Raw genomic sequence first — 23,926 nt, forward strand, 5'->3', positions numbered from 1 at the left:
TTAGTCACTCCGTGTCCTGTCCCTTGCTGGTATGTGGTTAGAGTAAAACTGGTTAATAAATTGTTCATCACCGATAGATCACTGGAGCAGAGACGTGGCCTGACTCTCTATGTCGGCTGATGTAACATTTCATTATTGGACTTGTTGTATGATGCTTTATTTCATGCTGCATCTACTGGAAACTCAATTAGACACAGAGGTAATGGATTACTGCTATAGGAATGTCATCACAACAGGAGGACTTCACGTTAGGTCCCGTATGGAGAAATAACACAAGGCTTTGAAATATCGTTTTCCAACTACTGTGTCTCCCTGTTTCCTACCTTTCCAATATGATATGTCAGTAACATGCTATTTAATCAAATGAACAAAAGCCTGTTATTCTTTTCCTCTAAACCAATGCGATCAACGTCATTGACAGCCAGTGGCCATGCGGTGTAGGCGTTGGTTAACCACACAACTGTAAACAGTAAAGTCTCCCATACTCAGTGCTTGACTTGATCAGTTCATGTTAATGTTCATGTTCAGTTAATGTTCATGTTCATGTTCAGTTAATGTTCATGTTCATGTTCAGTTCATGTTCATGTTCATGTTCAGTTAATGTTCATTTTTATGTTCAGTTAATGTTCATGTTTAGTTAATGTTCAGTTCATTTTCATGTTCAGTTCATCTTCATGTTCATGTTCATGTTCAGTTAATGTTCATGTTCATGTTCAGTTCATGTTCATTTTTATGTTCAGTTAATGTTCATGTTCAGTTCATGTTCATGTTCAGTTCATGTTCATGTTCATGTTCATGTTCAGTTCATGTTCATGTTCAGTTCATGTTCATGTTCATGTTCAGTTCATGTTCATGTTCATGTTCAGTTCATGTTCATGTTCAGTTCATGTTCATGTTCAGTTCATGTTCATGTTCAGTTAATGTTCATGTTCATGTAAGAATTGCAGCCTCTCTTCTCTCATCAGTTCATCTCTCCAGATGAACATGACACCACCCACCTCATTAATGACAGAAAAGAATGATGATATTTTTAGATGAATTACTTAAATAGGACTAATGTTAGAACAATCTGCAGTTGGAACTCTTCGGAATAACACCAACCACCAAGATCTGCAGTTAATAATTACAGTACCCAATCAAATTGATAAATATCCCACTCATAATTATCAAACTCATGCACTTTTTAAAACCATAACCACGCTTTATTACCACCCAGGATTACTAAAAGGATACACACAAACACACAAACACATAATTAAACAGCAGTCAGCACATGGAAGTATACACTATTCAACTTAACTAATTTTCACATGTGGCTCTTCCTCTTAGCATTGGTAGAGCTTGTTGACTCTCAGGACATCAATGTCGGACATGCCCTGTCTCTGTCCGATGGCCACAGATGGGTCTGGGACGGGAGTGATGGTTTCCTTTCCGTAGTTGTTAGTGAAAGCGGTTCTATCATAGTGCATGACAGAGGAGTAGTCGTATGCAGTGTTCAGGTTGTTGGTGTCCTGCTTCTGGAAGTTCTCGACGGCGTAGTTATAGATGTATTGCCAGTTGATCCTGATATACTGGTCACGGTCACTCCTGTTGTGCTCGTGGTGGAAGCCCAGGGAGTGAAGCAGCTCATGCTGGATGATACCATGTTGAACACAGCCAAACTGTGCAAGAGACAATGTCTGCCTGTCCCCAACAGTCCCCATGGAACTGAAACACCCGCCACTGCTCTGAATGTCCAGGTAGGCAGTCTGTCTCCGACGTGGGATGAAGCGGATGCAGGTCTTGCCATGGAAGTACTTCATGGATGTCTCAATCGTCTCTACCTCCAAGCTGGAATATACAGCGCTGAGGATGTACGGCACGTACACCAAGCCGTCAATCGACTTCCTCCACAGACAGCTGTACTGGCTGCTAAAGCACTTCATGGCGTTCCTGGTTCTAGGAGCCAGAATGTCTCCTTCCAGCAGAAGCTCATTAGTTCCATTGTTGGACACCAGGATCGTTGAAGTGATGGACACATGGTCCAGCTCATCATGGATCTCATTTCCACTGGCCTGTGATAGGCCCAGAAGCAGCAGCAGCAGGCTAAGAGTGGGTCTGTGGGCCATCTTTCATAAAAGTTTGGAGATGCTTTGGATGGGTCCTTGGCTTTAGCTGTAGACATTCCTTAGATTACTCCTTCACCAAAGCTTAATGCCAGTGTTCTGTCAGAGCTGAGTTTATATACAACTGTCCCATAGGTGTGACTGTGTAGGATTAAGGGTTGGGGATGACGCTCACTGTCTTGGAAAAACAACCAGAGGGAGTACTCCACTAACTAACCCACTGTTTTAACAATGGGTTAATCCTTGTGGGTCAAATTACATTACACTTCTATTTTTTAAGGTAGAAGTTGTCTCCAGTCCAACCACATATCCTGGATCAGATTACCTCATCGTCCAATAATAACATTAACCATAAGGGGGATCAGATTACCTCATCGTCCAATAAAAACATCAACCATAAGGGGGATCAGATTACCTCATCGTCCAATAATAACATTAACCATAAGGGGGATCAGATTACCTCATCGTCCAATAATAACATTAACCATAAGGGGGATCAGATTACCTCATCGTCCAATAATAACATTAACCATAAGGGGGATCAGATTACCTCATCGTCCAATAATAACATTAACCATAAGGGGGATCAGATTACCTCATCGTCCAATAATAACATTAACCATAAGGGGGATCAGATTACCTCATCGTCCAATAATAACATTAACCATAAGGGGGATCAGATTACCTCATCGTCCAATAATAACATTAACCATAAGGGGGATCAGATTACCTCATCGTCCAATAATAACATTAACCATAAGGGGGATCAGATTACCTCATCGTCCAATAATAACATTAACCATAAGGGGGATCAGATTACCTCATCGTCCAATAATAACATTAACCATAAGGGGGATCAGATTACCTCATCGTCCAATAATAACATTAACCATAAGGGGGATCAGATTACCTCATCGTCCAATAATAACATTAACCATAAGGGGGATCAGATTACCTCATCGTCCAATAATAACATCAACCATAAGGGGGATCAGATTACCTCATCGTCCAATAATAACATTAACCATAAGGGGGATCAGATTACCTCATCGTCCAATAATAACATCAACCATAAGGGGGATCAGATTACCTCATCGTCCAATAATAACATTAACCATAAGGGGGATCAGATTACATCACCGTCCAATAATAACATCAACCATAAGGGGGATCAGATTACCTCATCGTCCAATAATAACATTATGTTATGGTGAGTGAATGAGGACCCAAAAGCGAACTAACTTAAACAGAGCTTCTTTAATAACCAAACATAGGTAGGCTCAGATAGACCGGCAGATTCCGACAGGACAGGACAAGGTTACAGCAAACATGACGATAGTCTGGCTCAGGCATGAAACACAACAAACAAGAATCCGACAAGGACAGGAACAGAAACAGAGAGAGATATAGGGACCTAATCAGAGGGAAAAAGGGAACAGGTGGGAAACGGGGTGAATGGGTAGTCAGAGGAGACAAGGAACAGCTGGGGGAAAGCGGGGGAGAAAAGGTAACCTAACAACGACCAGCAGAGGGAGACAGGGTGAAGGGAAAGGACAGAGACAAGACACAACATGACAGTACATGACAGTACCCCCCCACTCACCGAGCGCCTCCTGGCGCACTCGAGGAGGAAACCTGGCGGCAACGGAGGAAATCCTCGATCAGCGCACGGTCCAGCACGTCCCGAGAGGGAACCCAACTCCTCTCCTCAGGACCGTACCCCTCCCAATCTACGAGGTACTGGTGACCACGGCCCCGAGGACGCATGTCCAAAATTCTACGGACCCTGTAGATGGGTGCGCCCTCGACAAGGATGGGGGGGGGGGGGGGGAAGACGAGCGGGGGCGCGAAGGACGGGCTTGATGCAGGAGACATGGAAGACCGGGTGGACGCGACGAAGGTATCGCGGAAGAAGAAGTCGAACTGCGACAGGATTAATGACCCGAGAAATACGGAACGGACCAATGAACCGCGGGGTCAACTTGCGAGAAGCCGTCTTAAGGGGAAGGTTCTGAGTGGAGAGCCAAACTCTCTGACCGCGACAATATCTAGGACTCTTAGTTCTACGCTTATTAGCAGCCCTCACAGTCTGCGTCCTATAACGGCAAAGTGCAGACCTGACCCTCTTCCAGGTGCGCTCGCAACGTTGGACAAAAGCCTGAGCGGAGGGGACGCTGGACTCGGCGAACTGAGATGAGAACAGCGGAGGCTGGTACCCGAGGTTACTCTGAAAAGGAGATAGCCCGGTCGCAGACGAAGGAAGCGAGTTGTGGGCGTATTCTGCCCAGGGGAGCTGTTCTGACCAAGACGCAGGGTTACGAAAAGAAAGACTGCGTAAGATGCGACCAATAGTCTGATTGGCCCGTTCTGCTTGACCGTTAGACTGGGGGTGAAAGCCGGAAGAGAGACTGACGGAAGCCCCAATCAAACGGCAAAACTCCCTCCAAAATTGAGACGTGAATTGCGGACCTCTGTCCGAAACGACGTCTGACGGAAGGCCATGAATTCTGAAAACATTCTCGATGATGATTTGTGCCGTCTCTTTAGCAGAAGGAAGCTTAGCAAGGGGAATGAAATGAGCCGCCTTAGAGAACCTATCGACAACCGTAAGAATAACAGTCTTCCCCGCTGACGAAGGCAGTCCGGTGACAAAATCTAAGGCGATGTGAGACCACGGTCGAGAGGGAATAGGAAGCGGCCTGAGACGGCCGGCAGGAGGAGAGTTACCGGACTTAGTCTGCGCGCAGACCGAACAAGCAGCCACGAAACGACGCGTGTCATGCTCCCGGGTGGGCCACCAAAAATGCTGCCGAATGGAAGCAAGCGTACCCCGAACGCCAGGGTGGCCGGCTAACTTGGCAGAGTGAGCCCACTGAAGAATGGCCAGACGAGTAGGAACGGGAACGAAAAGAAGGTTCCTAGGACAAGCGCGCGGCGACGGAGTGTGAGTGAGCGCTTGTTTTACCTGCCTCTCAATTCCCCAGACAGTCAACCCGACAACACGCCCCTCAGGGAGAATCCCCTCGGGGTCAGTGGAGGCTACTGAAGAACTGAAGAGACGAGACAAAGCATCAGGCTTGGTGTTCTTAGAGCCCGGACGATAAGAAATCACGAACTCGAAACGAGCGAAAAACAGCGCCCAACGCGCCTGACGCGCATTAAGTCGTTTGGCAGAACGGATGTACTCAAGGTTCCTATGGTCAGTCCAAACGACAAAAGGAACGGTCGCCCCCTCCAACCACTGTCGCCATTCGCCTAGGGCTAACCGGATGGCGAGCAGTTCGCGGTTACCCACATCATAGTTACGTTCCGACGGCGACAGGCGATGAGAAAAATACGCGCATGGGTGGACCTTGTCGTCAGAGAGGGAGCGCTGAGAAAGGATGGCTCCCACGCCCACCTCTGACGCGTCAACCTCGACAACGAACTGTCTAGAGACGTCAGGTGTAACAAGGATAGGAGCGGATGTAAAACGATTCTTGAGGAGATCAAAAGCTCCCTGGGCGGAAACGGACCACTTAAAGCACGTCTTGACAGAAGTAAGGGCTGTGAGAGGAGCTGCCACCTGACCGAAATTACGGATGAAACGACGATAGAAGTTTGCGAAGCCGAGAAAGCGCTGCAGCTCAACGCGTGACTTAGGGACGGGCCAATCAATGACAGCTTGGACCTTAGCGGGATCCATCTTAATGCCTTCAGCGGAAATAACAGAACCGAGAAATGTGACGGAGGAGGCATGAAAAGTGCACTTCTCAGCCTTCACAAAAAGACAATTCTCTAAAAGGCGCTGGAGGACACGTCGAACGTGCTGAACATGAATCTGGAGTGACGGTGAAAAAATCAGGATATCGTCAAGGTAAACGAAAACAAAGATGTTCAGCATGTCTCTCAGGACATCATTGACTAATGCCTGAAAGACAGCTGGAGCGTTAGCGAGGCCGAAAGGAAGAACCCGGTATTCAAAGTGCCCTAACGGAGTGTTAAACGCCGTCTTCCACTCGTCCCCCTCCCTGATGCGCACGAGATGGTAAGCGTTACGAAGGTCCAACTTAGTGAAAAACCTGGCTCCCTGCAGGATCTCGAAGGCTGAAGACATAAGAGGAAGCGGATAACGATTCTTCACTGTTATGTCATTCAGCCCTCGATAATCTATGCAGGGGCGCAGAGACCCGTCCTTCTTCTTGACAAAAAAAAAACCCGCTCCGGCGGGAGAGGAGGAGGGGACTATGGTACCGGCGTCAAGAGCTACAGACAAATAATCTTCGAGAGCCTTACGTTCGGGAGCCGACAGAGAGTATAGTCTACCCCGGGGGGGGGTGGTTCCCGGAAGGAGATCAATACTACAATCATACGACTGGTGTGGAGGAAGAGAGGTGGCCCTGGACCGACTGAACACCGTGCGCAGATCGTGATATTCCTCCGGCACCCCTGTCAAATCACCAGGCTCCTCCTGTGAAGAAGAGACAGAGGAAACAGGAGGGATAGCAGACATTAAACATTTCACATGACAAGAGACGTTCCAGGAGAGGATAGAATTACTAGACCAATTAATGGAAGGATTATGACAAACTAGCCAGGGATGGCCCAAAACAACAGGTGTAAAAGGTGAACGAAAAATTAAAAAAGAAATGGTTTCGCTATGATTACCAGAAACAGTGAGGGTTAAAGGTAGCGTCTCACGCTGAATCCTGGGGAGAGGACTACCATCCAGGGCGAACAAGGCCGTGGGCTCCTTTAACTGTCTGAGAGGAATGTCATGTTCCCGAGCCCAGGTCTCGTCCATAAAACAGCCCTCCGCCCCAGAGTCTATTAAGGCACTGCAGGAAGCTGACGAACCGGTCCAGCGTAGATGGACCGACAAGGTAGTGCAGGATCTTGAAGGAGAGACAGGAGTAGTAGCGCTCACCAGTAGCCCTCCGCTTACTGACGAGCTCTGGCCTTTTACTGGACATGAAGTGACAAAATGACCAGCGGAACCGCAATAGAGACAGAGGCGGTTGGTGATTCTCCGTTCCCTCTCCTTAGTCGAGATGCGGATACCTCCCAGCTGCATGGGCTCAGCACCCGAGCCGGCAGAGGAAGATGGTAGTGATGCGGAGAGGGAGGCGACGGAGAGCGCGAGCTCCTTTCCACGAGCTCGGTGACGAAGATCAACCCGTCGCTCAATGCGAATAGCGAGTTCAATCAAGGAATCCACGCTGGAAGGAACCTCCCGGGAGAGAATCTCATCCTTTACCTCTGCGCGGAAACCCTCCAGAAGACGAGCGAGCAAGGCCGGCTCGTTCCAGCCACTGGAGACAGCAAGAGTGCGAAACTCAATAGAGTAGTCTGTTATGGATCGATTGCCTTGACATAGGGAAGACAGGGCCCTGGAAGCCTCCTCCCCAAAAACAGATCGATCAAAAACCCGTATCATCTCCTCCTTAAAGTCCTGATACTGGTTAGTACACTCAGCCCTTGCCTCCCAGATTGCCGTGCCCCACTCACGAGCCCGTCCAATAAGGAGAGATATGACGTAGGCGACACGAGCAGTGCTCCTGGAGTAAGTGTTGGGCTGGAGAGAAAACACAATATCACACTGGGTGAGGAACGAGCGGCATTCAGTGGGCTCCCCAGAGTAACATGGCGGGTTATTGATTCTGGGCTCCGGAGATTCGAAAGCCCTGGAAGTGGCCGGTGGATCGAGGCGGAGATGGTGAACCTGTTCTGTGAGGTTGGAGACTTGGGTGGCCAGGGTCTCAACGGCATGTCGAGCAGCAGACACTTCCTGCTCGTGTCTGCCTAGCATCGCTCCCTGGATCCCGACGGCTGAGTGGAGAGGATCCGAAGTCGCTGGGTCCATTCTTGGTCGGATTCTTCTGTTATGGTGAGTGAATGAGGACCCAAAAGCGAACTAACTTAAACAGAGCTTCTTTAATAACCAAACATAGGTAGGCTCAGATAGACCGGCAGATTCCGACAGGACAGGACAAGGTTACAGCAAACATGACGATAGTCTGGCTCAGGCATGAAACACAACAAACAAGAATCCGACAAGGACAGGAACAGAAACAGAGAGAGATATAGGGACCTAATCAGAGGGAAAAAGGGAACAGGTGGGAAACGGGGTGAATGGGTAGTCAGAGGAGACAAGGAACAGCTGGGGGAAAGCGGGGGAGAAAAGGTAACCTAACAACGACCAGCAGAGGGAGACAGGGTGAAGGGAAAGGACAGAGACAAGACACAACATGACAGTACATGACACATTAACCATAAGGGGGATCAGATTACCTCATCGTCCAATAATAACATTAACCATAAGGGGGATCAGATTACCTCATCGTCCAATAATAACATTAACCATAAGGGGGATCAGATTACCTCATCGTCCAATAATAACATTAACCATAAGGGGGATCAGATTACCTCATCGTCCAATAATAACATTAACCATAAGGGGGATCAGATTACCTCATCGTCCAATAATAACATTAACCATAAGGGGGATCAGATTACCTCATCGTCTAATAATAACATTAACCATAAGGGGGATCAGATTACCTCATCGTCCAATAATAACATTAACCATAAGGGGGATCAGATTACCTCATCGTCCAATAATAACATTAACCATAAGGGGGATCAGATTACCTCATCGTCCAATAATAACATTAACCATAAGGGGGATCAGATTACCTCATCGTCCAATAATAACATTAACCATAAGGGGGATCAGATTACCTCATCGTCCAATAATAACATTAACCATAAGGGGGATCAGATTACCTCATCGTCCAATAATAACATCAACCATAAGGGGGATCAGATTACCTCATCGTCCAATAATAACATCAACCATAAGGGGGATCAGATTACCTCATCGTCCAATAATAACATTAACCATAAGGGGGATCAGATTACCTCATCGTCCAATAATAACATTAACCATAAGGGGGATCAGATTACCTCATCGTCCAATAATAACATTAACCATAAGGGGGATCAGATTACCTCATCGTCCAATAATAACATTAACCATAAGGGGGATCAGATTACCTCATCGTCCAATAATAACATTAACCATAAGGGGGATCAGATTACCTCATCGTCCAATAATAACATCAACCATAAGGGGGATCAGATTACCTCATCGTCCAATAATAACATTAACCATAAGGGGGATCAGATTACCTCATCGTCCAATAATAACATTAACCATAAGGGGGATCAGAAAGTATCTGACCCCAGATCAGTGGTTAGGGACAAACTATATCTAGTCCATTGCTTTGGAGCACAAGTTTGTTTTACATTGGGTGTGACAAGCTTAACAAGATGGATCTCACTTAGTTGTGTTGTTTTAAAACAACCAGTAGAGCTCAATTAGGTGAGTATATAATCATATTAATTTGGGTAGCTCATGCACTTTAAAATCCTCAAACTCCCTCTACAAAAGCACTTGACCTTCAATGATGCTGTGGTGCAAGCTGTGTTGGCTTTCCTAATGCAATGCATTTAGTGAGATTCCTAGCATATTAGCACACTATTTACCACCTGTCACTTAACATACGCAGATTAGAAGACGCTGTGTGTATAAATACCGGTGTGCTTGAGTGAGTGCATGTATAGAAACAGATTGTGAGAGAGTATGAGTGAGAGAGCTCTAGTTGTATTACTTGGTTACTAATGAAATGTTGTGACTGATTAATTATGTTTATGTTAGAATCATTAATAATTCCCATGCTGTTATTTGAACTTCGGTGCACATAGTGAATTGTGATGATAAATGACAGGACCGTACACTGTTTGTTCACATAACACCTCTGCACAACTGTAATAAATCAAAGTAGGCTGGAAAAGGCTGACAAATTATTGTGACACGGGGTCAGGTAAGAAAATGAAATGAAAACAAAATGAAACAGTTAGGACATAATATGCTTGAGTAGTCATTTTGTGTCAAAATCTATTAAACAAACAGTAGTTAGTTGTTTAAGCCTCCCTTTTTCGCTTGTAAAGTAGACATTTTCAATAGAGAACTTCTTATAAAATATAGATGAACTATCAGATGATTTCTTGTTTATTATGCACAAATGATGTTAACCACTGTGTTGATTACTCATGATTCATGAACAGAAGCACAGGACAAGCACAGCAGGTTGAGAAGGGGGAGTTGTTAGAGACAGGAAAACGGGTAGAGCCAGGCATCTGACTGTGTACAGGGATTTAAAAATCCAATGAAATGTGACATCCAGCCCTGGATTGGAGTGGAGCATCCTCATCGAGAAGGGAGAGGGTAGGGATGAAGAGGAGAGAGAGGAGAGGATGTGGAGGATATTGGTGCTCAGAGCCCTGTGCTGGAGAGGAGAAAGAGAAGCTGGGGAGAGAGGAGGGAGAGAAGGGGGAGAGAGGAGGGTGGGGAGGGAAAAAGTGAGAGAGGAGGGAGAGGAGGAAGAGAGTGAGAGAGGAGAGAGAGGAGGGTGAGAGATGAGGGAGAAAGGAGGAAGATGAGGGTGAGCGAGGAGAGAGAGGAGGGGAAGAGAGGAGGGAGAGGAGGGGGAGAGAGGAGGAAGAGGAGGGGTAGAGAGGAGGGAGAGGAGGGGGAGAGAGGAGGAAGAGGAGGGGGAGAGAGGAGAGAGAGGAGGGGGAGAGAGGAGGAAGAGAGTGAGAGAGGAGAGAGAGGAGGGTGAGAGATGAGGGAGAGAGGAGGAAGATGAGGGTGAGAGAGGAGAGAGAGGAGGGGAAGAGAGGAGGGAGAGTGACAGAAGGAGAGTAGAGGAGGCGGACAGAAGAGCTGCCAGCAGTGCTTTAAACGATGGAGGGAAACTCAGGCTGACAGGTAAACCCAGGACGATTGACCGGCTTGCATCCAGCTGTCACGGAGAGCTCATCTGGCAGTACCAGAGCCTACTGCCACCCACACCACACGTACCCATGCACGTCACCCAGCCAGGGGGAGAACAGGACAGGAGGAGCCCTACATATGGCCAAGCTGGTACAGCTGTGCCCCAGCCACACACTAGGCTCTTCTAATGAGCAACATGTTATCATAATGTAGCATGCAAGGACATGGGAGTGATTATCATCTGACACACAGTGGATGTGTTGCCATGCCTGTACCTTGTCCTCTTGTTGATGAAGGACTAGTCCATCATTGTACCAAAATATGTCAGTTGCTCATTATGATTAGTATTGGGTTAGAATGTAGGACAAAGTCAACGGAGGTGGGTTCTGTCTCCATAGCGACGGAGACATACTGCTAACAGAAGAAGAAAACATCACGTCATTCCGAACACACTTCGCCATTACAGCCCGTCACTATCTGGGCAACCGGCAAAGCTGTATAACCTGCCTATTTCTACAATATCTCTTCTTCTTCTTTATGATTAACCATAACCTTGAATTAAGACAAAAAAAACGACATTTTGTTTTCATCAAATTTTACAATATAGCCAATTTTGACTTTGCCGCTGGCCCATCTGGTTCTAACCACCATTACAGCATACTACACCACTATGGTTTAGTGTTACTCTGGGATACACCAGTTAGACTACTGCCCTCTAGTGGTTTCTTTAGATTACAGATCCGAAACAGAGATATGACCAGTGTCACAATTCAGTGATAGCCAGCCAATGTAACATGTAACAATGTAACATTCACAGACAACTCTGCCTGGAGAACAACAAGAGGGCGGTGACCCCTGGACTACAGGAGGGGAAATTAGGTCCGTGGTATTTCAAGAAATATAATTAAGGGGTTATGAAATAGAAAAGAGAGAATGGATTTGATTTATCCCCCAAGAACAAGTTTACAGGCCCAAGAAAAGCAGTTTGCCTGTCTGTGTATTGAACGAGGAGTGTATTGATTTGTTGCTAAGCCGTGTAAGTTTGTTAAAGATGGATCTATGGAGCGTGAGCACAACTATCTAGTTCTGAGAAGCAAACACAGCTGGTGATGGGAGGACGCGACGATTTTCAAATCCTTTTCAAAACTACAAACACAAGAACCTCCCGAAACGTCAATAGGAATGAATGAACTGAGCCTCTGACAGTGGATAGTTCCTGCAGTTACACTGGATTCCATAACAGCATAAAAGCTGAACCCTCTGTCTCAACAGAGCGCAGAAAGACATACAAAGCCTTATACAGCACTATAGCGCAGGCTTTTTCATTAGGTTAGGTGCTCAAAGGATTTGTGCTGCGGATGCAGAGCCGTAATGAAAGTGTCATCCTTTGCACCCTCTATGTTCCTCTACAATGCTGATCTATCAGGAGGACGGCCCTGTGAGGAGAGACTACAATGCTGATCTATCAGGAGGACGGCCCTGTGAGGAGAGACTATAAAGCTGATCTATCAGGAGGACGGCCCTGTGAGGAGAGACTACAATGCTGAACTGTCAGGAGGACGGCCCTGTGAGGAGAGACTACAATGCTGATCTAGCAGAAGGACGGCCCTGTGAGGAGAGACTACAATGCTGATCTATCAGGAGGACGGCCCTGTGAGGAGAGACTACAATGCTGAACTGTCAGGAGGACGGCCCTGTGAGGAGAGACTACAATGCTGAACTGTCAGGAGGACGGCCCTGTGAGGAGAGACTACAATGCTGATCTAGCAGAAGGACGGCCCTGTGAGGAGAGACTACAATGCTGATCTATCAGGAGGACGGCCCTGTGAGGAGAGACTACAATGCTGATCTATCAGGAGGACGGCCCTGTGAGGAGAGACTACAATGCTGATCTATCAGGAGGACGGCCCTGTGAGGAGAGACTACAATGCTGATCTATCAGGAGGACGGCCCTGTGAGGAGAGACTACAATGCTGATCTATCAGGAAGACGGCCCTGTGAGGAGAGACTACAATGCTGATCTATCAGGAGGACGGCCCTGTGAGGAGAGACTACAATGCTGAACTGTCAGGAGGACGGCCCTGTGAGGAGAGACTACAATGCTGATCTAGCAGAAGGACGGCCCTGTGAGGAGAGACTACAATGCTGATCTATCAGGAGGACGGCCCTGTGAGGAGAGACTACAATGCTGATCTATCAGGAGGACGGCCCTGTGAGGAGAGACTACAATGCTGATCTAGCAGAAGGACGGACCTGTGAGGAGGGACCATAATGAAAGATATGGTAAAGTAAAAGCCGGGGGCCAAAACTGTGTTCTGTCTCTCAGCTCATCATCAGGGCATGTTCCACTGAGGCTCTGGTGGTGGGGAATATATGGCGGAGTACAGCAGACGACCCAGCAGCAGTAGGTTCACACACTGGGTCTGTCTGGCTGTGTGATCACACAGTTCACAGTACTGACACTGTTACAGACTACTAACGCCACTAAAGGAACTCCCACACACATCCTTATTTACTACCAATACAATGAGTACAGCCCTAAGTTTTCCTGACCACGTGACCTGATCAGGGAAGCCCCTCAGATCCCCAACATAGTGGTAATGCATAACCCGCGCAAGTCAGTTATTGGGATATATTCTCATTAAGTCATATCAATACTGGTCTCAACAGAACGTAAAGACTAAAAGATTCTACTGCAATAGAAGGTTATACTACCACACGTATAACAGGGGTTGGATTCAGTTCCCTACACTCTCTCTCATGTTTAGTCCAGGACAAAGAAACCAGATGCAAGAATTAAGATGTTCCCATATCTAAATGAGGACTGAGTAACTGAATAGTTAGGACACTAATAAGTATGCAGTCTCATGATTAAGTGAACGAAAAAACATTTAACGCTCCTCTCCCCAGACAACACTTCTTAGCTTCCTCAAGGCCAAAATCTTTGTTTCTGGACAGGATTAGCCGACATCCCTCAAGTGAAACCGTGTCAATTTCCCCTTTCTTCCAGTCAGTGGGGGTAACCGCTGATGATGTGTCTGTATAGGAAGACCTCAAATGCATACTCCTCGTGTACTCTCTCCTCAAAATCGGAGGAGAAGGTCAGAACTGAGGGACCTCTTGCTTTCTCATCCGATGGGTTTTGAGAAGGAGACGAGGATAGAGGGAGGACACGAGCAGTATGAAATTGAGATCTTCCCTGTATGTCTGTCTGCAGATGGTGAGCCACCGCAGCATGGTTCTGTTCTGAAGGGAAGATCCTCTCCTCTGAGGCTCACTTTCATTAATGTGCTAATGAACGCCTGCTAATTCCATCAGCTAATGTTCTGTGACAGATCTGGGCTCTTCTCCCCTGCCTGACCCAGCACGTCGGCACACAACACTATTCCCCTCAGAGACATTCAGTGGGCGCAGCGAAGGCAGAACCAGTCTTCCGGTTAAATCTTCAGTCACTGGAGAAGTCTATATCTGTGCTAAATGTGTTGCTCTACTGTGCCCTGTTGGGCATCTGCATAGAGGACAGTGTCTCTTGATTACCTCATAAACCAACATTAAGCATTTGATTAATCCTGAGCCGTTAATCTTCTTCTCTAATTTTATGTTCTCTTTGCAAAATGGAGAATCAAGTTTTAGAACCTAATATGGGCTTGAAGAAATACCGAAGCCCTTTGAAGTTTCGAAGATGCAAAAGAAATGAACTAACGGTATAATGATATTCCATAAAAAGGGTGACAAAATCAGATTTAGCCATATCTATCACAATTAGTGAGACTGAGGATTGATAGTTTATTAGTTGAAACACCAGCTGGGAGACTTGACCTGTAGGTCAGTAAAGCATCCCCTGAAGGCAAGACAGTTGGACAAGTAATTAGCAAATTAATGAGCAATGAAAACCAATGATTTTCTAAGCAGCTCAGTACACACTGAGGGACCTCTCAGCCAATGAGGAATCTGTCTGCACATTTCCAGGGCAACTGTTCAGAAAACTTTTACCTAGTCGAACTTTTTGGCGCAGGCTAACCTTCATGTTGAATTCAGGAAGCCTACAGATACTAGGTTAAGTTTTTGGCAGGTAATGTGTAACACATTGTGGATGTGTTTGCTGTGTTCCACAATACCTTAGCTCTTTATCTTGACTTTGCATAGTTATTCCACAGAGAGCCACAGTGTAGCAATGAGAACACCTGTTGTTTCACTCACTCCCTTGGTGTGTGTGTGTGTGTGTGTGTGTGTGTGTGTGTGTGTGTGTGTGTGTGTGTGTGTGTGTGTGTGTGTGTGTGTGTGTGTGTGTGTGTGTGTGTGTGTGTGTGTGTGTGTGTGTATGTGTGTGTGTGTGTGCGTGTGTGTGTGTGTTTCATTCAATAACATCCTCTGGTATAACATATATATATGAGGACACTTGTGTGTTCAGCTTAAACACTCAACAACAAACTTCTTGGAATACAAGACAGACTGCATTCAGCAGATATTGCCACATGTCATCTCCTGTGTCCACTTCCAGCTTGGAAGAATGGCTACCCAGAGCCCCTGCCACACATACAGTAGCAGGCCAATGAAGCATCACTCAGACACAATGAAAACCCTCAGTACATAACAGAGAACTGCAGCACCCACTCACTCTGAGGACAGCATAACTCTGACCGCACTGCAGAGAACCAGACAGGCACTGTAGACCACTAAAGCTGTGACAGACACTAAATTGATGATAAAAGAAAACCCACATGGCTCTAAATAGCCACCTGTTTGCCCTCATGAGCACGCATTAGAGTGTTGTCTAAAATGACCACACACACATACCTGCTCATATGGGGACATACTGAAATCACTGACACTTCTGGCATACTAACATACTGTAACACATCCAGACATCAGACAGACTACAACCGCTGTGATCAAAACATTAAGAGTATCAAACCAACAGTTGTGTGTGTACTGTGTAGGTGTGTAAGGAATGTGACAAGTCCCACCGCCCCTCTGTAAAGCCTGAGCTGTGGATCAAACGCACCATTTTGTTTCCTGCCTGCAGTGTCTCAGGGCGGCTTCATCCCGGAGCAAACACAAACAGACTCAGCAAATGTGTTTACCCAGGTGAAACCGCTACATCTACCATCTGGCATGGAGGAGTGTGCCAGCATGTAGTCCATGCTAACTTCTTCACTTCTGCTCCACACTGAACCACTCAGCTGCTGCCCGCCCTTCGACTGCTTATCAACAACGGCTTTCTTATTTAATGCTCTTCAACCAGAAAAAACGTATACTTATTGTAAAAGAGAGAGAGTGAGAGAGAGAAAAAAAATGAACATTGTTTGTGAATGTCAGCGTCAGTGATGGCCCTTGTCTGTTGAATAGGTCAGTGTGTGACCAGTGAGGAAACACCAGAGGAACAAGGTCTGCCCTCATCTTAACACTGTGGAGAAAAACAACGGACTATGTACACCACCTCCGCAGGCAAAGGGAAATGGCAAAGGAGACGGCTTTTGTCAGTGCTTTCCGGGATCTTAGGGACATCCCTACCCTAACCCTAACCCTAACCTTAACCCTAACCTTTACCATTTCAACTTCAATGAGGTAGGGACTTCCCAAGGATCCCGGATAGCACGGACCATTATGCTTTACTATACATAGACATGAGATGTTTTGATGCCTAATGGGCTAATTTGTCTATTTATGGACACATTAATGACGTCGTACAGCCAATTTGTATCAAATCAAATGTGATTGGTACACATACACTGCTCAAAAAAATAAAGGGAACACTTAAACAACACAATGTAACTCCAAGTCAATCACCCTTCTGTGAAATCAAACTGTCCACTTAGGAAGCAACACTGATTGACAATAAATTTCACATGCTGTTGTGCAAATGGAATAGACAACAGGTGGAAATTATAGGCAATTAGTAAGACACCCCCAATAAAGGAGTGGTTCTGCAGGTGGGGACCACAGACCACTTCTCAGTTCATATGCTTCCTGGCTCATGTTTTGCTCACTTTTGAATGCTGGCGGTGCTTTCACTCTAGTGGTAGCATGAGACGGAGTCTACAACCCACACAAGTGGCTCAGGTAGTGCAGTTCATCCAGCATGGCACATCAATGCGAGCTGTGGCAAGAAGGTTTGCTGTGTCTGTCAGCGTAGTGTACAGAGCATGGAGGCGCTACCAGGAGACAGGCCAGTACATCAGGAGACGTGGAGGAGGCAACAACCCAGCAGCAGGATCGCTACCTCCGCCTTGTGGAAGGAGGAGCAGGAGGAGCACTGCCAGAGCCCTGCAAAATGACCTCCAGCAGGCCACAAATGTGCATGTGTCTGCTCAAACAGTCAGAGACAGACTCCATGAGGTGTGGGTTGTGCTTACAGCCCAACACCGTGCAGGACGTTTGGCATTTGCCAGAGAATACCAAGATTGGCAAATTTGCCACTGGCGCCCTGTGACAGAGTCTGGAGACGGCGTGGAGAACATTCTGCTGCCTGCAACATCCTCCAGCATGACCGGTTTGGCGGTGGGTCAGTCATGGTGTGGGGTGGCATTTCTTTGGGGGGGCCGCACAGCCCTCCATGTGCTCGCCAGAGGTAGCCTGACTGCCATTAGGTACCGAGATGAGATCCTCAGACCCCTTGTGAGACCATATGCTGGTGCGGTTTGGCCCTGGGTTCCTCCTAATGCAAGACAATGCTAGACCTTATGTGGCTGGAGTGTGTCAGCAGTTCCTGCAATAGGAAGGCATTGATGCTATGGACTGGCCCGCCCGTTCCCCAGACCTGAATCCAATTGAGCACATCTGGGACATCATGTCTCGCTCCATCCATTTGGCGGATGCTTTAGTCCAGGTCTGGGAGGAGATCCCTCAGGAGAACATCCGCCACCTCATCAGGAGCATGCCCAGGTGTTGTAGGGAGGTCATACAGGCACGTGGAGGCCACACACACTACTGAGCCTCATTTTGACTTGTTTTAAGGATATTACATCAAAGTTGGATCAGCCTGTAGTGTGGTTTTCCACTTTAATTTTGAGTGTGACTCCAAATCCAGACCTCCATGGGTTGATAAATTTGATTTCCATTGATAATTTTTGTGTGATTTTGTTGTCAGCACATTCAACTATGTAAAGAAAAAAGTATTTAATAAGAATATTTCATTCATTCAGATCTAGGATGTGTTATTTTAGTGTTCCCTTTATTTTTTTGAGCAGTGTATTTAAGAGATGTTATTGCAGGTGTAGCAAAATGCTTGTATTCCTAGATCCAACAGTGCAGTAATATCTAAACATTTACAACAATACACACAAATCTAGAAAGTATAATAATGGAATTAAGAAATCTAGAAATATTAGGATGAGCAATGTTAGTGTCTGCCTGGAGTATAAATATACACACAGTGACTTCGGAAAGTATTCAGACCCCTGGACTTTTTTAACATTGTGTTGCGTTACAGTCTTATTCTAAAAATGATTTAATTGTTTCTCCCCCCTCATCAATCTACACACAATACCCCATAACGGCAAAGCAAAAACAGGTCTTATATTTTTTTGCTAATGTATTTGTAAAAAAAAAATCTGAAATATCACATTTACATAAGTATTCAGACACTTTACTCAGTACTTTGTTGAAGCACCTTTGGCAGCGATTACAGCCTCATGTCTTGGGAATGGGCTACAAACTTGGCACACCTCTATTTGGGGAGTTTCTCCCATTCTTCTCTGCAGACCCTCTCAAGCTCTGTCGAGTCGAATATGGAGTGTTGCTGTAAAGCTATTTTTAGGTCTCTCCAGAGATGCTCAATTGGATTCAAGTCCAGGCTGTGGCTGGGCCATTCAAGGACACTCCGAGACTTGCCTCAAAGCCACCAGAGGTCACTGGAAGGTACTCCCATCTCCACAGAGGAACTCTAGAGCTCTGTCAGAGTGACCATTGGGTTCTTGGTCACCTCCCTGACTAAGGCCCTTCTCCCCCAATTGCTCAGTTTGGCCGGGTGGCCAGCTCTAGGAAGAGTCTTGGTGGTTCCAAACTTGTTCCATTTAAGAATGATGAAGCCACTGTGTTCTTGGGGACCTTCAATGCTACATAAAAGTGTTGGTACCCTTCCCCAGGTCTGGGGTATGTCTCTATCAGTTTTGCACATCGAGAGACTGACATTTTTTCCCATTCCTCCTTGCAAAACAGCTCGAGCTCAGTGAGGTTGGATGGAGAGCATTTGTGAACAGCAGTTTTCAGTTCTTTCCACAGATTCTCGATTGGATTCAGTTCTGGACTTTGACTTGGCCATTCTAACACCTGGATATGTTTATTTTTGAACCATGCCATTGTAGATTTTGCTTTATGTTTTGGATCATTGTCTTGTTGGAAGACAAATCTCCGTCCCAGTCTCAGGTCTTTTGCAGACTCCATCAGGTTTTTTTCCAGAAAGGTCCTGTATTTGGCTCCATCCATCTTCCCATCAATTTTAACCATCTTCCCTGTCCCTGCTGAAGAAAAGCAGGCCCAAACCATGATGCTGCCACCACCATGTTTGACAGTGGGGATGGTGTGTTAAGCTGTGTTGCTTTTACGCCAAACATAACGTTTTGCATTGTTGCCAAAAAGTTCAATTTTGGTTTCATCTGACCAGAGCACCTTCTTCCACATGTTTGGTGTGTCTCCCAGGTGGCTTGTGGCAAACTTTAAACAACACTTTTTATGGATATCTTTAAGAAATGGCTTTCTTCTTGCCACTCTTCCATAAAGGCCAGATTTGTGCAATATACGACTGATTGTTGTCCTATGGACAGAGTCTCCCACCTCAGCTGTAGATCTCTGCAGTTCATCCAGAGTGATCATGGGCCTCTTGGCTGCATCTCTGATCAGTCTTCTCCTTGTATGAGCAGAAAGTTTAGAGGGACGGCCAGGTCTTGGTAGATTTGCAGTGGTCTGATACTCCTTCCATTTCAATATTATCACTTGCACAGTGCTCCTTGGTATGTTTAAAGCTTGGGAAATCTTTTCGTGTCCAAATCCGGCTTTAAACTTCTTCACAACAGTATCTCGGACCTGCCTGGTGTGTTCCTTGTTCTTCATGATGCTCTCTGCGCTTTTAACGGACCTCTGAGACTATCACAGTGCAGGTGCATTTATACAGAGACTTGAATACACACAGGTGGATTGTATTTATCATCATTAGTCATTTAGGTCAACATTGGATCATTCAGAGATCCTCACTGAACTTCTGGAGAGAGTTTGCTGCACTGAAAGTAAAGGGGCTGAATAATTTTGCACGCCCAATTTCTCAGTTTTCGATTTGTTAAAAAAGTTTGAAATATCCAATAAATGTCGTTCCACTTCATGATTCTGTCCCACTTGTTGTTGATTCTTCACCAAAAAATACAGTTTTATATCTTTATGTTTGAAGCCTGAAATGTGGCAAAAGGTCGCAAAGTTCAAGGGTGCCAAATACTTTCGCAAGGCACTGTAAATATGTAAAAATGTCTAATAACGTATTTTGCTTTGTCATTATGGTGTATTGTGTGTAGTTTTTATTTTATTTAACCTATTTTAGAATAAGGCTGTAATGTAACAAAATGTGGAAAAAATCAAGGGGTCTGAATACTTTCCAAAGGCACTGTTGATGGCACGTAAAAACATTATGGCCAGTATGTGGATAGAATATGTAGGATATCTGAAGAATATGTAAGACAGAATAGTATGTGTACAACAATAGTTGAATAAGATGGCCTTGACTACAATAGAGTATGTCACGCCCTGGTCTTAGTATTCTGTTTTCTTTATTATGTTGGTTAGGCCAGGGTGTGACATGGGTGATTTATGTGTCTTGTTTTGTCTAGGGGGTTTGTAGTCTATGGGGTTGTGTTCAGTTGAGTGTTCTAGGTAAGTCTATGGTTTCCTGGAGTGGTTCTAAATCAGAGGCAGGTGTTTATCGTTGTCTCTGATTGGGAACCATATTTAGGCAGCCATGTTCTTTAGGTATCTTGTGGGTGATTGTTCCTGTCTCTGTGTTTTGCACCAGTTTGGTGTTTTGGTTTTTCCACGTTTTCTTATTTTGTATTGTGTTCACGTTTTCATCTTTCATTAAATATGTTTATCAATAACCACGCTGCATTTTGGTCCTCCTCTCCTTCCCAGGAAGAAAACCGTTACAGAGTATATACATATGAATTGGGTATAACAGTATGTAAACATTATTAAAGTCATCTGTGCTCCATTATTAAAGTGACCAGTGTTCCATGTTTATGTCCACAGGGCAGCAGTCTCTAAGGTGCATGGATGAATAACCGTGTGGTAGCTGGCTAGTGACAGGGCGGGGACAAGTTCAGGGCGGGGACCTGGGTGGAGGCCGGCTAGTGGTGACTTTTTAACAGTCTGATGTCCTTTTGATAGAAGCTGTTTTTCAGTCTCTCGGTCCCGGCTTTGATACACCTGTACTGACCTCACCTTCTGGATGGAAGCGGGATGAACGGGCCGTGGCTCTGGAGGCTGAGGTCTTTGATGATCTTCTTGGCCTTCCTTTGACACCAGGTGCTGTAGATGTCCTGGAGGGCAGGCAGTATGCCCCTGGTGATGCGTTGGGCAGACTGCACCACCTTCTGGAGATCCATGTGGTTGCGGATGGTGCATTTGCCGTACCAAGCGATGATACAGCCCGACAGAATGCTCTCAATGGTGTGTCTGTAAAAGTTTGGGTCGTAAGGGACAAGACGAATTTCTTCAGCCTCCTGAGGCTGTCTCATCATTGTTGGCAATAAGGCTTATCACTGTAGTGTCGTCTGCAAACATGATGATTGAGTTGGAGGCGTACGTGGCCATGCAGTCATCGGTGAACAGGGAGCACAGGAAGGAGCTGAACACGCAACCTTGTGGGGTCCCTGTGTTGAGGATCAGTGTAGTGGAGGTGTTGTTGCCTACCTTAACCACCTGCGGGCAGCCCATCAGGAAGTCCAGGACCTAGTTGCACAGGGCGGAGTTCAGACCCAGGGACCCGAGCTTAGCTGGTGTTTAAGGCTGAGCAATAGTCAATGAACAGCATTCTTACATAGATATTTCTCTTGTCCAGATGGGATAGGACAGTGTGCAGTGCGATGGCAAATGCGTCATCCGTGGATCTATTGGGGTGGTATACAAATTGCAGTGAGTCTAGAGTGTCAGGTAAGGTAGAGGTGATATGATCCTTAACTGTCCTCTCAAAGCACAGCATGATGACAGAAGTGAATGCTACGGGGTCATTTTGTTCTGTGCATTCACTTTCTTGGGTACAAGAACAATGGTGTACATCTAGAAACAAGTGGAGACAGCAGACTGGGATAGGGAGAGATTGAATATGTCCTAAAACACTCCAGCTAGATGATCTGCATATGCTCTGAGGACGCGGCTAGAGATGGCTTCTGGGCCGGCAACATTGTGAGCGTCAACACGCTTAAATGTCTTACCCACGTCGGCCACAAAGAACTAGAGCTCACATTATTTTCCTCGAAGCGGGCAAAGAAGGTGTTTAGCTTGTCCAGGAGCAAGACGTCGGTGTCCAAGACATGGCTGGTTTTCCCTTTATTATCCATGATTGTCTGGAATCCATGCCACATATGTCTCATCTCTGAGTCATTGAATTGCAACTCCACTTTGTCTCCGTACTGACATTTTTCCTTCTTAATTGCTTTATAGAGGGCATAACTGGACTTTTTGTACTAGACCATATTCCCAGTCACCTTGCCATGTTTAGATATGGTGGTTCGTGCTTTCAGTTTTATGCGAATGCTGCCATCTATCCACATTCTTTTTTGTTTGGAATGGTTTTAATTGTCACGGTGCGAGCAACATCCCTTATACACTTCCTGATTAACTCAGTCACTGTGTCAATGTTATTCTCAGAGGCAATCCTAAGAAAACCGTGGCTGTTTTTTTTTCTTTCTTCGACTACAGTAGTGCATGTATAAAAATGGGCACCTGTGACAACCTTTAATTAAAGTCCTATTGCAGGCCCAGTCTGACGTTCATTATCCAGGGCTGATGGGGCAGGCCTTGGGCGCAGCTGGAGCTCCTTGTGTCTGACTGCAGCTCTCCTGCTAATGACCTGTAGGGCACTGGCTGGTTTCTGGCTGGCTGGCTAGATGGCTTCTGGCTGTCTTCTGGTGTGGTGTAGGGATGAAGGGAGGTACAGCTCTGTGCAGATGTGCAGTCAATTAGGGCAGCCTCACCTCCTCCTTAATGTCTTCCTCTCTCTATCCTGCCTCCCTCCCTGCCTCTCAAATGGATCCTGGTGTAGCCTGTCTTCCAGTCCGCTGGTTCTGAGAGGAGGATGCCATGGTAAACAACACTAGAACAACAGGAAAACCTCCAGCTAATGTCTCCACAAAGTCATCATCCCACCAGCTCCCCCCTTTCTTCTCCTCTTGTCTTGTTCATTCATTCACTCCCTCTCTCCTCTCCAGACTATTCAGATACAAATCCCTCATAAAAGTTCCTCCTCCAACCTTACCCCCTCCTACTCATCTCCATATGTTCCATTATGCTTGGCCCCAAACAAATTAGCACAGGCTGCCATTATCAGGGACGACATTGAGAAAAAAACAGGGGGCGGTGGGTTGGTGAGGAGAGACAGTTAAATGTCTAGGTTGCTATTCCCAGTTCCTGGAACATGAGAAGACTTGCCATGGATTTGTAATGTGCCGACGGCTGGGGGTTCATACTGGTGGGAGAGAGTGAACACTACTTCTATACCACAGGAGGCTGGTGGCACTTTAATTGGGGAGGACGGGCTCGCGGAGCGGAATCAGTGGAATGGTGTCAAATACAGTACATTCACTCCGTTCAAGACATTATGACCCGTCCTCCCCACAGCAGCCTCCACTGTTCTACATCTAGTTTACCATTTGGAGATGTGGCAGTGACACGGATTCATTTTGAAAAGGGCATCATAATAAATGAAATGTTAAAATAAACTGTCTGTCTGCAAGTGAACTATACTTCTTGGTCTCTATTGAGCTGACAGAGAAGATTGTCAGTTTGACAAGGGTAAGGCAGA

At 46.1% G+C, this 23,926-nt stretch overlaps 1 protein-coding gene across 1 annotated transcript; it reads right to left on the reverse strand.

The window, feature by feature from the left end:
* Positions 1-1,175: 1,175 nt before the first annotated feature.
* On the reverse strand, positions 1,176-2,183 carry LOC110503164 (low choriolytic enzyme-like). Its single transcript, XM_021581517.2, has one exon. The coding sequence runs from the start codon at positions 2,106-2,108 to the stop codon at positions 1,326-1,328; it is 783 nt and encodes a 260-aa protein (XP_021437192.2). The 5' UTR covers positions 2,109-2,183; the 3' UTR covers positions 1,176-1,325.
* Between the last annotated feature and the right edge of the window lie 21,743 nt (positions 2,184-23,926).

This window comes from Oncorhynchus mykiss, chromosome 24 (genome assembly GCF_013265735.2).
Source record: "Oncorhynchus mykiss isolate Arlee chromosome 24, USDA_OmykA_1.1, whole genome shotgun sequence".
In the NCBI taxonomy this organism is placed as follows: Eukaryota; Metazoa; Chordata; class Actinopteri; order Salmoniformes; family Salmonidae; genus Oncorhynchus; species Oncorhynchus mykiss.